At 41.3% G+C, this 12,837-nt stretch overlaps 1 protein-coding gene across 2 annotated transcripts; it reads right to left on the bottom strand.

The window, feature by feature from the left end:
- Nucleotides 1-1,209: 1,209 nt before the first annotated feature.
- Nucleotides 1,210-9,794, bottom strand: LOC135512618 (vascular cell adhesion protein 1-like). Of its 2 annotated transcripts, XM_064934829.1 has the most exons (10): nt 9,636-9,794; nt 9,001-9,276; nt 8,364-8,654; nt 7,892-8,152; nt 7,381-7,656; nt 6,070-6,339; nt 4,815-5,126; nt 4,160-4,435; nt 3,283-3,543; nt 1,210-2,984 (listed from the first exon to the last, which is right to left on the bottom strand). In XM_064934829.1, the coding sequence occupies exons 1-10, from the start codon at nt 9,676-9,678 to the stop codon at nt 2,824-2,826; spliced, it is 2,427 nt and encodes an 808-aa protein (XP_064790901.1). In that variant the 5' UTR covers nt 9,679-9,794; the 3' UTR covers nt 1,210-2,823. The 2 variants fall into 2 exon arrangements, with proteins under 2 accessions (XP_064790901.1, XP_064790902.1); XM_064934830.1 differs by lacking the exon at nt 4,815-5,126.
- Nucleotides 9,795-12,837: the final 3,043 nt, after the last annotated feature.

Raw genomic sequence — 12,837 nt, forward strand, 5'->3', positions numbered from 1 at the left:
TGTCACACCCAAATAGGCCATTGTGATTTTAGTCCCATGCCAAAAGTTTCCAGTTAGCTACATCATTGTATTTAAACTAGGGACTTGTGTATCCACCATGATGACACAATGACACTTACACAAGTCATGGATTACATTTGTAACTTGTCTGAATTTAAACTCTTATTGTACTAGTAACCTAACCAAAGGTAGGAGCTGTAGGCAAGAGCGTAGCCGAAATGGATTCAATAGGGTTGGTTGTTGGAAAAGTTGAGCAAATTTTTTTTTTCCATTAGTTTTCAAATCAGTTTTTCTCTCGCGTTAAAATAATTGTTTGCTTTTGATATCATTGTTTTTGTTTAAAATTCTATACATTTTTCTTTCGTTTTTTTCTATAGATTTATTGAACTTTTCCTCCATTTTTTTTTCAATACTTAAAGATGCAATCCTGGCTCTTAAGCAAAAAAAATGTGTAACATATAGTACAAATTGCATTCTTAACATATTATACGAAATGCAAAAAAAAAAACAATTATAATAATTTGCAGGACGTAACATATCAGACAAAATGGATAACATAGTACATAATTTGATGACATAGTACACAACAAATGGGGACCCCTTTTGGCTCGTGAGCACCACTTTCAAAATTACTGGCTGAAATTATACAAGCGTTCAAGAGTGCATCTTTAAGGTGTGAAATTGAACCCATACATAGGACTCTCTGAACTGTAAGACAAGTGGGTCTCTTTTCATTAGCTTTTCACTATGTAATTGAGAAACTCAATGTTCCCTGTAATTAAGAATAGATACTATAACTAAAAGAGGTTGAGTTTTTCCCAAAGCTGTGGTCTATTCAGTAGATTGGTTAAGACATCGATTTGAGTTCATAGTCAAACAATTTTATTCCCACAACCAGCATGCACAAGGCATATAACCTTGATCAATCTGTTACTGACTTGAATTTCAATGTTTCATATCCACTTGACCTTCTCCATCCTCACCTTGGATTGCAAGTAGGGAGACAATCACAAAAGTGAGGAAAGAGAGTTTCGCTCTAACTAGTCACAGCACCCATAGTACTACTTCCAGGAACTGAAAGTGAAATTCATGCTGAACATGCTGACTCACACAAAAGCCCCCATTAATTCTCTTCACTTCCCCTGGCTTTTTCCACTGCAACAGGAGTTCCCAAATCCCAAAGCTACTATTTCAATTAACAGCTTTAAGTTATGGAAATAAATATTTATTAATAATGAAACAAACTTACATTCAAACACAATTCATAGAAAATAGGGAAAAACATTTCACTGCTTCAATAGTGATTACGAACAGTCATAAACAAAACAAATTAAGTTATATACAGGCTTTGATTTTTTTTAAACAACTTTTTAAACACGTACCAAACCAGCTCTCATATCCCGCCAAAATTAAGTAAACGGTGGGGAACAAAAATACCCCACACACATTGCAACCTCTCCACACATACAACACCTCTAATAAGGGTAGCCCACATTAGAGACCTAAATAATAGTCAAAACAACGAGGCAAATACGTGTTGCTTTCATATTGTATTACATTACCACAACACTGTCTATTCCTTTCCTTGGGAAACCATAGTGTCGTTTCTGACACACATCATACTGATATAGTTCAAAGTTCATATATACATTCACTTTTTTTTAAGTTCAATTTCTTATCACTGCTAATTTTATTGTATGATTTAGTTTGAAGAAACGTAACATCTTGCATTCATCCTACTGTTGTGGCACTTAGACATCAATGGGTTTAAATGAAAGCTGCCAAGAAATGATAAAGGAGCAAATTACAGTGAGATGCAGTTCGATTGTTACCCCTATTACAGTTTTTTTTCGTAGGTTTCTATAGAAATGGGAACCTAAGGCCCAACGGATATACACCGTAAAACACAAACATACACACTAAGTCAATGGTTGACACATACACACATATCCAGAAGACCCAACATCCAACCACAAAGGTGCGTCTCTATTTCTTACCCTGTTCTAGTAACTTCCAAAGGTCATAAGGCCTTGTCCCCTGTCCTTTGACTGAGGCCATGTCTACACTGGACACTTACATGCGACTTCTGCTATCGGAATACGAAGATCGCATTGAAAAGACGGGTCGAGGCGCACAAAAGTTGCTTTGTGGTCTGATTGTGTTCAGATCGAGAGGCACCTTTTCATTATAAAGTTGTATGAAATACGTTCCTAGCGTGTGAGGAACATGTTTGCTGGCCTCAAAAATCCTAGCCAATTACCTAATATTTAGACAAATTATTTTTTGTTTGACTAGAGATATGGTAACCCATTTGCAATGCCTTTAGCATTGCTTGTTAGCTTGCTGTCTAGCTACAGAGGTTAGCTGGCTAGTTAGCTAGAGTAGTTAGCTTCTGCCATCACTTATTGTGTATTATCATATTTAGCCTATTCTACCGTTTGTAGAATGCATACTTGTATTCAAATATAGTGCGGGAAAAGGGTATCTGTGGACACAATGGGGACACAGTAGACACATTTAAATGTAGGTGCAGACGCATGACACGTTTGGAATTCCATGGTCAGAACTCTATGATTAGAATGCTAAAGCTGCATGAACTGTCAAGACTAGACACGGCCAAAGGCCTGGACACGGGACAATGGGCAAGCTTCTCGTCTGTACCCTCTCAGGCCAGGAGTTCACTCCAGGTGAGTCTGTCCCTTGGTATGTCTTTACATCAGGAGTGTCAAAGTCATTTTGCCTGAAGAACCATTTTTAGACAGTACATGTTCATGTTGGTAGCACAAGTGGGCTCCCGGGCCACAGGTTTTAGACTCCTCTAGTCTATGCAGTGCCGGGCTTACACTTGGCCAGCTCATAGGAGCCCTTCCTCCTGGCTCTCCTAAGATTGTCCAGGACTAGGACTGTGGTGGTCACCATCATTCCCACGCAGACAGCAGGAATGACTATCTGGTTCCAGTCAGGTGAAGGACTGGAATGCTTCTCTGTAGGCAAAAGGAAGATGGGAAGAACAGGGAGATAGTGAGGACGAGGCATGTTGGCCAAAAATGGCATTTATGTTTTCACAGCTTTCGAGTCCTCTCAAATGACACCGGTGTTTGTTATGGGTGGATGGAATTTTCTTGACTTTTTAAAGCTTCACTGTTCTCAAATTCCACTGTTGTTTGTTTTGGGGAGAAAGCGATATCTCCGTTCTCCCTGTTTCCAATTTCTCAGTTGAACGTGGGGTTCAAAGCTGTGAAGGGAAATAAAGAGCTCTCTACACTAAACCATTTCACTCACCCATGACGTTAATGCTGAAGATCTTAGTCTCGTAGCCCAGGTCATTGGTCACATTCACCTGGTATAGGCCTGTATCTTTGGGCGTAAGGTTCACCAGCAGGAAGTTCCCATCCGGGGAGTAGAGCTCTGTGCCATTGTCCAGTTTTCTCAAAACCACCACAGGTGGGGGGAAGCTAACAGAGCGACAGCATACGGTGACATTTTGGCCCTCCTGAACCTCAGTGGAGGGATAGACCAGGACTGTTGTATTCCTAGGAGGTGCTAGACAAAAGTCAAATAGAACACACCTGAACACTGAGGGAAGACAATGCCTTGAGAAAACAAATTTAAAACGAACATGAATATGGTGCAGTGCAGTTATAGTGCAAAATACTGTAAGACATTCAGTCTTTTAGCAGTTTGCAACACAACATAACATTACCGTCCGCTATAAAGTAGATAACTGAGCAAAATGTGTGAAATTACTGACAGCAATGTGTGAAATGTCAATGAGACAAGCTCTATAGAACCATTATATAGAATTACGTTATGTCATTTCATGTTGTTGAGTTCCTGTGCAGTGTTAAGTATCATATGAGTGTCTTGTGGCATGGTGTGACAACACAACAGCCGATGGCTAACTTAAACATCATGTTCTTAGATACCGACAGCTGTGACATGACAAGGAAAAGGCCACGCTCCAACCCACGAGAGCAAACAATACTAAACAGGAAGCGAAAACAAAAAGGTCTGTTGGCGTAGAGAACAGTACCTTAATTAAAGAACCAAAAAAAACGAACTGGGGTTAGGGAAAGTTTCCTGTTGTTTCCAGTACGAATGCATGGTAGTGAAATAAAAGAAGAATGTGGTGTGTGCGTGCCGGAAGCCTGGCACCCACCTTTAACTGTAACGTGTGTGCTAGCTTTCTGGCTGCCGTGCTCATTGAAGGCCTCACACTGGTAGAGAGCAGAGTCTGCTAGCAGGGCAGAGGAGAGGGTGAAGGAGGTGGAGGAGCCGTTGTGGGACTGGAGCTTTACATCCTGGTCCTCAGAGAGTCTCCTCAGCACCATCCATCCCACTGGAGCGCCGTCCGACAGGCAGGACACCGTCACGCTCTCCCCTTCCTTCACCTCACTGGCTGGGCTCACTGTGATGGTGGTTCCCCTGGGGGCATCTGCACAGGAAACATCAGACTCAGTTTAGGTTTATAAAAAAACATATAGGTTATAAGGCTTCCGAAACCCGCATGACACAACCGCCATTAACACCTCAAGGACTGAAGTTCGGCATGACAGATTCCCTATATTGAAAGTTCCAAGGGCAGTGTGTGGACACCCCAGGGTAAATACAAGTGATTTAAGCAATCAACTGTTCATGGTCCTCTATTCAGAACACAATGAGTGGATCAGGTGTGTTATGATGCTGGGGTGGAACAAAGGCCTGCAACACCCTGCGGCTCTCGGGGACCATCAAGAAACGTATCCACCCAATGGCCAAGGGCATCAACAATTCATGATTTGAGCTCGACTTCAATAATCTGTACAAACACTTACAGTGGAGCTCCAGTACAGTCACCGCTTGCCTCTCTCTCTGACTTTGATGGACCACGTCCATCTGAAGACCGACTCTGCAGGTGATCCGTCTCCCCTGGTCCTCCGGTTCCACCGAAAAAGATAACGTTGACGTCACATTCTGGAGCTCACTGGAGTACCGACCCACGCCGGAGTGCAGCTCCGTTTCCCCATCGAGCCATTGAATCTGCATGTGACTGGCTGGGTAGACATCGGCTACAGAACAATATAAGGTGGCCTCCCCGTCTTCCAGAAAGGGTCCCGGGTTCTCGATGATAGGGTCCGAGGGAAAAGCTGGGGGAGGAGAGAGAAATGGGTAGAGGAAAATATCAACACGTGGCTAAAAGCACATGAGACCAGATAGCGCTGTGAGCGACTTAGTCAGTCATGTTAAAGGGTAGACTCTTCACTTTGGAGGTTTAAAGATGGGGTGTTTCAGATTGTGACGTGCCGATATGAGGAACTGACACTTTTCCATAGGATAGCAGATTTTTAAAAAGACTGTGAGTAAGGAAGGCATTAATCAGCACAATTTGTGGAACAGCCCTTTCCATAGAATCATGTGAGTCAGGGGCTTAGAACGCACTAACGCTTATAACCACTTTAATACAATGACAACGCTTCCGCAAAACTCAACATTTCACCGACGGGAAATTTGAGAAGTCTTCAGTGACCCTGGAGTACTTTTATCATTATTCACTTTATGTAATCTCTCTCCCACATTGAACCAGACTACTGATACCAGTGCATTCTGGACTTCTGCCCATGTTGTGTGGGAGAGCAGCATGGTTTTGAGTGATCATTCAGGCTTTAAGTCTTAAGTTTGGTTTCATAAGAGGATGCTTATTCTTCCAACCTCCTACAAAGGGTCACTGTACTCTTTCCAAGTCACTGAAGTGAACCTAAGCATTACCCCACACCGAGCAAAACAGTTTCTATATCTACATAAACCTTTAGAATGTATTGTGCCATGCCTTGGTACCACTGAACAAGTGTCAGGCAAATTACAAACAACCCCAATTAACTTTATTTTCATCCGGACATTTCCAAACAAAATGTAATAAATTATATCAAACTGTCATTGGACTTCTGTAAAAAGTGGCCAATGACAAGCACATTTATTTGATTTATTTCTAAGCACATTTCTTTCTTCCTTCTCATAACATACAAACTCAAAGTAAATACATTGAACTAAACAAAGCCAAGTCATCTTTCTCAAGATGTATAGTATACCCACAGAAGACCTTGACCTCTGCTTGCTTGGACTTGATGACAGAGCCACACTTGGCCTCACAGGTGTAGGCTTGCTCATGGGCCAGCCCAAGTGGGCCCAGGTGGAGCTGGGAGAGGGAGTCCTGGTTGAGTGTGCGGCTGTGGACGGGCATGTCCAGCATGCTCCTCCAGGAGAAGGCTGGCTGGGGACATCCCGAAGCCAGGCAGGAGAGCACCAGTTTGGATCCCATCTCAGCCATCACCCCCGATACCATCTCCACCTCTAGGGGATAAGCTGAGAGAAAAGAACCACCGGAGAAAGGATAGATGACTCCTCTGCTCAATTCAGTTGAATAGAAATCAAGTTCAATTGGATTCTGCACCATTTCAGTTCAATTCAGTTCAGTTAATTCAATTCATTTAAAACCAATTCACTATCCGGCAAGAAAATCTCTTAGCGAAATCAAATCTAGCCACAACTTAATACACAACAGAAAAAAAACAAAGCAAACATAAGAGTATATTAAAAGTCAAGCTACATCACAAAGGCAGGTAAACATTATAGAAATGAGCTGATCGGTAAAACAATGAACATTTAGCCAGAGCCCTCTACTCCACATGATCATGATCATTATTATAATCTTTACCATCTACTACTTCATCCCAGTAATGGTTTTAATTATTACTCTGAGTAGCTCCTGTATTCAAACCCACTCATGTCATCGAACCCGGAGGTGGGAAACACATGCACGGAGTAAAAATAACAGCAATCCACATTGGAGTCCCTCGAACGTCTGTATGCATGTGAACAGAACATTGACTATTTCTGTTATCTGGGGTGTCACTTTTCTAGGGCTCTTGTACCCAGAAGAGGCTTGGTGACTCAATGGCTTGGTGACTCAACACTCAGTTTGCTCTCCCCAGGGAAATTGGGTTTCAGTGCGTTGACTAAGACAAATGTCTACCTTTTCTTCAGGACATGTCTCTTACATGATTTATCTGAACATTGTTATAGTTCAACTGAAGGAGTATTTTTGCAGCACAATAGTACAGCTTCAGGTTATACTTTACATTTAAATGTATTATGAGGTTACATGGGTGTAATTAGACATACATGTAATAAACTCTGACTATACTGGTAACTATTTTGAAACATCATTTTTCCAGTTTCCATGATTAGAATCCAGCCATTGTTTCATGTACAACACTACAATTATGTAATTATAATGTGGTTACCAAAGTCGTTACGATAACTACTGCACAAAGCCTAAGGTCAACTTATGATTTCACCAGAATCCACCATGTTACCCAAATATACATTTTAAAAAAATCTCACCTTCAACGGAGAGCAAGGTGCTGACTTTCTGGCTGCCGTGCTCATTGAAGGCCTCGCACTGGTAGAGAGCAGAGTCTGCTAGCAGGGCAGAGGAGAGGGTGAAGGAGGTGGAGGAGCCGTTGCTGGACTGAAGAGCTACATCCTGGTCCTCAGAGAATCTCCTCAGCACCATCCGTCCCACCGGAGCTCCGTCTGACAGGCAGGACACCGTCACGTTCTCCCCTTCTTTCACCTTACTGGCTGGGCTCACTGTGATGGAGGTGTTTGTTGGGGGAGCTACCAGAGGGGAAGGTCATCAAGGATACATAACATAAGACAGAAGTTTAGCTCGCTACTTAAGAGGTTGTTTTAATGAGATTGCTCCCCCAAACAGACTTTTTAGACAAAGCTATAAAGATGTCTCCTTACTATTACACTATCATAGAGTGACACCAAACAGAACTTATCCAAAATACAAGACCAAGGAGAAATTCATTTTCATTTTTAGAAATTCAGGTAGTTATTATCCTACCTTCAACAATGACGTTCACGCTGGCTGTGCTGTTTCCTATGGTGTTGCTTGCCACACACTCATATTGACCAGAATCCACCAGTGTCATCTCTGTAAGGACAAGCTCCTCGCTCTGCCCTACTATGACAGCCTGTCCGTGCGGACCAATGGCCTTCCACTGTATCTCTGGTCTGGGGTTCCCTTCAGCATGGCACATCAATGTGGGACTGGAGCCAACTCTCACAACAGTCAGCTCAGATATTGACGTAATCTGTGGGGCATCTGAAAGAATATATATAATATATATATATATATATATATTGTGAACTATGGATGACATTTGGTCGTTACAGAATAACTGCCTAAACAACACTGACTTTAAGATCAGTGCTTATATGGGTAATTTGATATTAATCATATAACGTCAACTATGCTTCAATCTATCACCAGCAACTTCCCTTTGCCTAACAGTTACGCTGCAGTAGTAACTTACAAAGCACTGTGAGAGAAACAGAGGTTTCCTTGGTCTTCTCATCATCAGGCACACCCTCCTGATCGTGAGTGGCTCTGCATGTGATGCTCGCCTGTCTGTCCTCGGGGGTGGGCGTGAACGTGTAGGTGGACACAACAGACTCTGCATCTGTCTGGAGCATGCTGTCTCCTCGCAGCCACTCAAGCCTCAGGTGCTCTGCAGGATAAGCGTCTGTCACCTCACATGTCAGAGTGTTGGTCTGGCCCAAGAGAAGTTGGTCATGGCCTGATATGACAGGGGCCTCTGGAAATGCTGGAATATCAAATTGCGATCTTATTACATGCAGCTGCACGTGTTTGAAATTCAAATTCAAAGGCCTACTTTAAACATGTACATTTAAAACTGATTCAATTGGACTGATTTAATTCAGTAAATACTTTACAATACATTGCATGGTTGTTAAAGCATTAATAAACTATTTATGAATAAATTAGAATTTCATGTATAAGCATTTAAGCATGATAAGCATTACAAATCATAAGCATTCAGAATATTTATAACAATTAATAAAGAACCTATAAGCATGTATTATACATTTTTATTGGCTTATAACAATGGCTGATGATGGCTTATTCTGAATTAAGTTGATTGGACGTACAGTATACTTTGACAACAGCACGCTGTTGCTTGGTCGATTCTCCGCAACTGCCTTTGCAGAGAAGTGTGTCATCGTGTGCTGTGGCCACAGGGTCAAAGACCGCCACTGATTCCGACCCGGAGGTGTTTATTTTCGCAAACACTGGCTTGTCCTCCAGCAAAGCCCAGGAGATGGTAACTTTTTCATTGCAATCCTTCACCGAGCATTGCAGCTCATGCCTATCACCAACTTTCAAAAGTGCATTCTTTGGTTTCAGCTCCATATGAAATGCAAATGCTGAAATGAAAAAAATAACAATGAATTAGAATTCACATTCATGATTACTGACATATTTCAAAATTATAAAGTAGGGTAAGGAAACTTCATGATCATTTTTTTTTTTAAATTCAATTTGAATTCTAGGTTATAAGCCTATTAGTAAACTATCATATTTCGCCAACTACGGCTGCATTTAAATATGTACATATCGTTAAGTACAATGCTGACATTTTCAGATGAGTTTACATCCCAAGGCAACCCACAATCCTATTAAAATGCCATACACTGCCACACAGTAGGCTACCTACAGTACATAGTTTGAAGGCATGTCACATTAATTGTGAAGTGTAAATGATAAAAATAGAATCACTGCTTACCTGTTACTGGTAGTATCAATACCCATAACAGAATGAGATACATTTTTGTGTTGGATAGGCTGAATAAAGAAAACTGTAAGGAACTAATTTGAGCAAGACTGTAACTTCCCTTAGTCCTGCTATGCTATGTGGGGATGATGGGTCTGGTCAGCCCAGAGTCCAGAGACTGTGGATTTATAATTTGGAATAGGGAGGGATACCAACAGGGCAAAAAAAAAAAAAATGTAACACACCCCCTTATAATTCCAAGTATGTCACAGAGGAAGTACCCCACTCCTGGCCTCTCATTGCGTGGCCTTTAGTCAGTCTCTCTCTCCTGTGGTTGTGAATAACAACCCCCTCTGCTGGTTTAAATCAAACTCAAGATTTTTTACCTTCATTTAACTAGGCAAGTCAGTTAAGAAGAAATTCTTATTTTCAATGACTGCCTAGGAACAGTGGGTTAAGTGCCTGCTCAGGGGTAGAACAACAGATTTGTACCTTTTTAGCTCAGGGATTTGAACTTTCAACCTTCCGGTTACTAGTCCAACACTCTAACCACTAGGCTACCCTGCTGCCCCAAGATGGTTTCCTTAAAGGTCCAATGTAGCAGTTGTAATCTCAATATCTGAATCATTTCTGGGTAACAATTAAGTGCCCGACTGTGATTATTTTCAACAAAAAATGAGCACAGAGCAATTTCTCAAAACAAATTCTAGGACTGTCTGGGAGTGTTCTGAGTGGGAAGGGGAAAACTGAAAAGTAGCTGTTATTGGCAGAGAGGTTTGTTAATTAGTTAATTAGTTCATATTGGTCTGTTGACCTTTTTACCACAGACTTCACCGTGAAAGGACAAACCTCTATTCCACCACAACAGGCAGAAAATTCAGACGGCCTTTTCAAACAGCTCTTACACTTAAAGGGGCATTATCATCATTTTCTGAATTTACTAGTGCTATTCCAACCTCATAGTGTGGAAATATATACAGTTGAAGTCGGAAGTTTACATACACCTTAGCCAAAGACATTTAAACTCAGTTTTTCACAATTCCTGACATTTAATCCAAGTAAAAATTCCCTGTCTTAGGTCAGGTAGGATCATCACTTTATTTTAAGAATGTGAAATGTCAGAATAATAGTAGAGAGAATAATTTATTTCAGCTATTATTTCTTTCATCACATTCCCAATGGGTCAGAAGTTTACATACACTCAATTACTATTTGGTAGCATTGTCTTTAAATTGTTTAACTTGGGTCAAATGTTTCAGGTAGCCTTCCACAAGCTCCCCACAATAAGTTGGGTGAATGTTGGCCCATTCCTCCTGACAGATCTGGTGTAACTGAGTCAGGATTGTAGACCTCCTTGCTAGCACACGCTTTTTCAGTTCTGACCACAGATCTTCCATAGGATCGAAGTCAGTGCTTTGTGATGGCCACTCCAAAACCTTGACTTTGTTGTTCTTAAGCCATTTTGCCACAACTTTGGAAGTATGCTTGTGGTCATTGTCCATTTGGAAGACCCATTTGTGACCAAGCTTTAACTTCCTGACGGATGTCTTGAGATGTTGCTTCAATATATCCACATAATTTTACTTTCTCATGAAGCCATCTATTTTGTGAAGTGCACCCGTCCCTCCTGCAGCAAAGCACCCCCACAACATGATGCTGCCACTCCCATGCTTCACGGTTGGGATGGTGCTCTTCAGTTTGCAAGCCTCCCTCTTTTTCCTCCAAACATAATGATGGTCATTATGGCCAAACAGTTCTATTCTTGTTTCATCAGACCAGAGGACATTTCTCCAAAAAGTACAATCTTTGTCGCCATGTGCAGTTGCAAACCGTAGTCTGGCTTTTTCATCCTTTGCTGTTGTTCTGGGATTGATTTGCACTTTTCACACCAAAGTATGTTCATCTCTAGGAGACAGAACGTGTCTCCTTCCTGAGGGGTATGACAGCTGCGTGGTCCCATGGTGTTTATACTTGTGTACTACTGTACATACAGTGCCTTGCGAAAGTATTCAGTCTCTCGATGTGCAAAACTGATAGAGACATACCCCAAGCGACTTACAGCTGTAATCGCAGCAAAAGGTGGCGCTACAAAGTATTAACTTAAGGGGGCTGAATAATTTTGCACGCCCAATTTTTCAGTTTTTGATTTGTTAAAAAAGTTTGAAATATCCAATAAATGTCGTTCCACTTCATGATTGTGTCCCACTTGTTGTTGATTCTTCACAAAAATTACAGTATTATATCTTTATGTTTGAAGCCTGAAATGTGGCAAAAAGTCGCAAAGTTCAAGGGGGCCGAATACTTTCGCAAGGCACTGTATGAATGTGGTACCTTTAGGTGTTTGGAAATTCCTCCCAAGGATGAGCCAGACTTTTGGAGGTGATAATGATGTCAAATAGCCTATCAGAAGCTTCTAAAGTCATGGCATCATTTTCTGGAATTTTACAAGCTGTTTTAAAGGCACTGTCAACTTAGTGTATGTAAACGTCTGACCCACTGGAATTGTGATGCAGTGAATTATAAGTGAAATAATCTGTCTGTAAACAATTGTTGGAAAATGACTTGTGTCATGCACAAGTAGATGTCCTAACCGACTTGCCAAAACTAGAGTTTGTTAACAAGAAATTTGTGGAGTGGTTGAAAAATGCGATTTAATGACTCCAACCTAAGTGTATGTAAACTTCTGACTTCAACTGTATAAAGCACAGGAAAAACACATTTTTGACTGCACTGGACCTTTGAAAACATGTAATGAAATGATATTTTAGCTGAGGAGAATCACATTTAAGATCCCTTTGAAATCATTGACATGCTGTGCTAATTAAAGTATAGATGTTCCAAACATGAACTACATTGATTTGTTATTTTATCTTTGCCTGCTTGTCTGTCTGTCATATACAAGACACATCTTTTGCTAAAGTCAATCTCCATTAGCCTAAACACATCAAAGTATACCACACCCATAGTTATATAAATGGAATGTATTTCTATGACCAAACCAATGCATTTGAAGGACAAAGACACCCATGTGACAAGAGCAGCATGCTCTCCAGACTGTAGTCCTCTCCCACATATGCATGGCCTCGATTGTGAACATGTAACAGGTTCCATTGCAGACCCATTGATGGTGATGAAGAGACCACATGAAGGCCGGTCAGTCCTTGTCCCGTGAGGAGGCAGGAGAACATGACATATGATCAATCCACTTCACTCT

The sequence above is a fragment of the Oncorhynchus masou genome, chromosome 24 (genome assembly GCF_036934945.1).
Source record: "Oncorhynchus masou masou isolate Uvic2021 chromosome 24, UVic_Omas_1.1, whole genome shotgun sequence".
In the NCBI taxonomy this organism is placed as follows: Eukaryota; Metazoa; Chordata; class Actinopteri; order Salmoniformes; family Salmonidae; genus Oncorhynchus; species Oncorhynchus masou.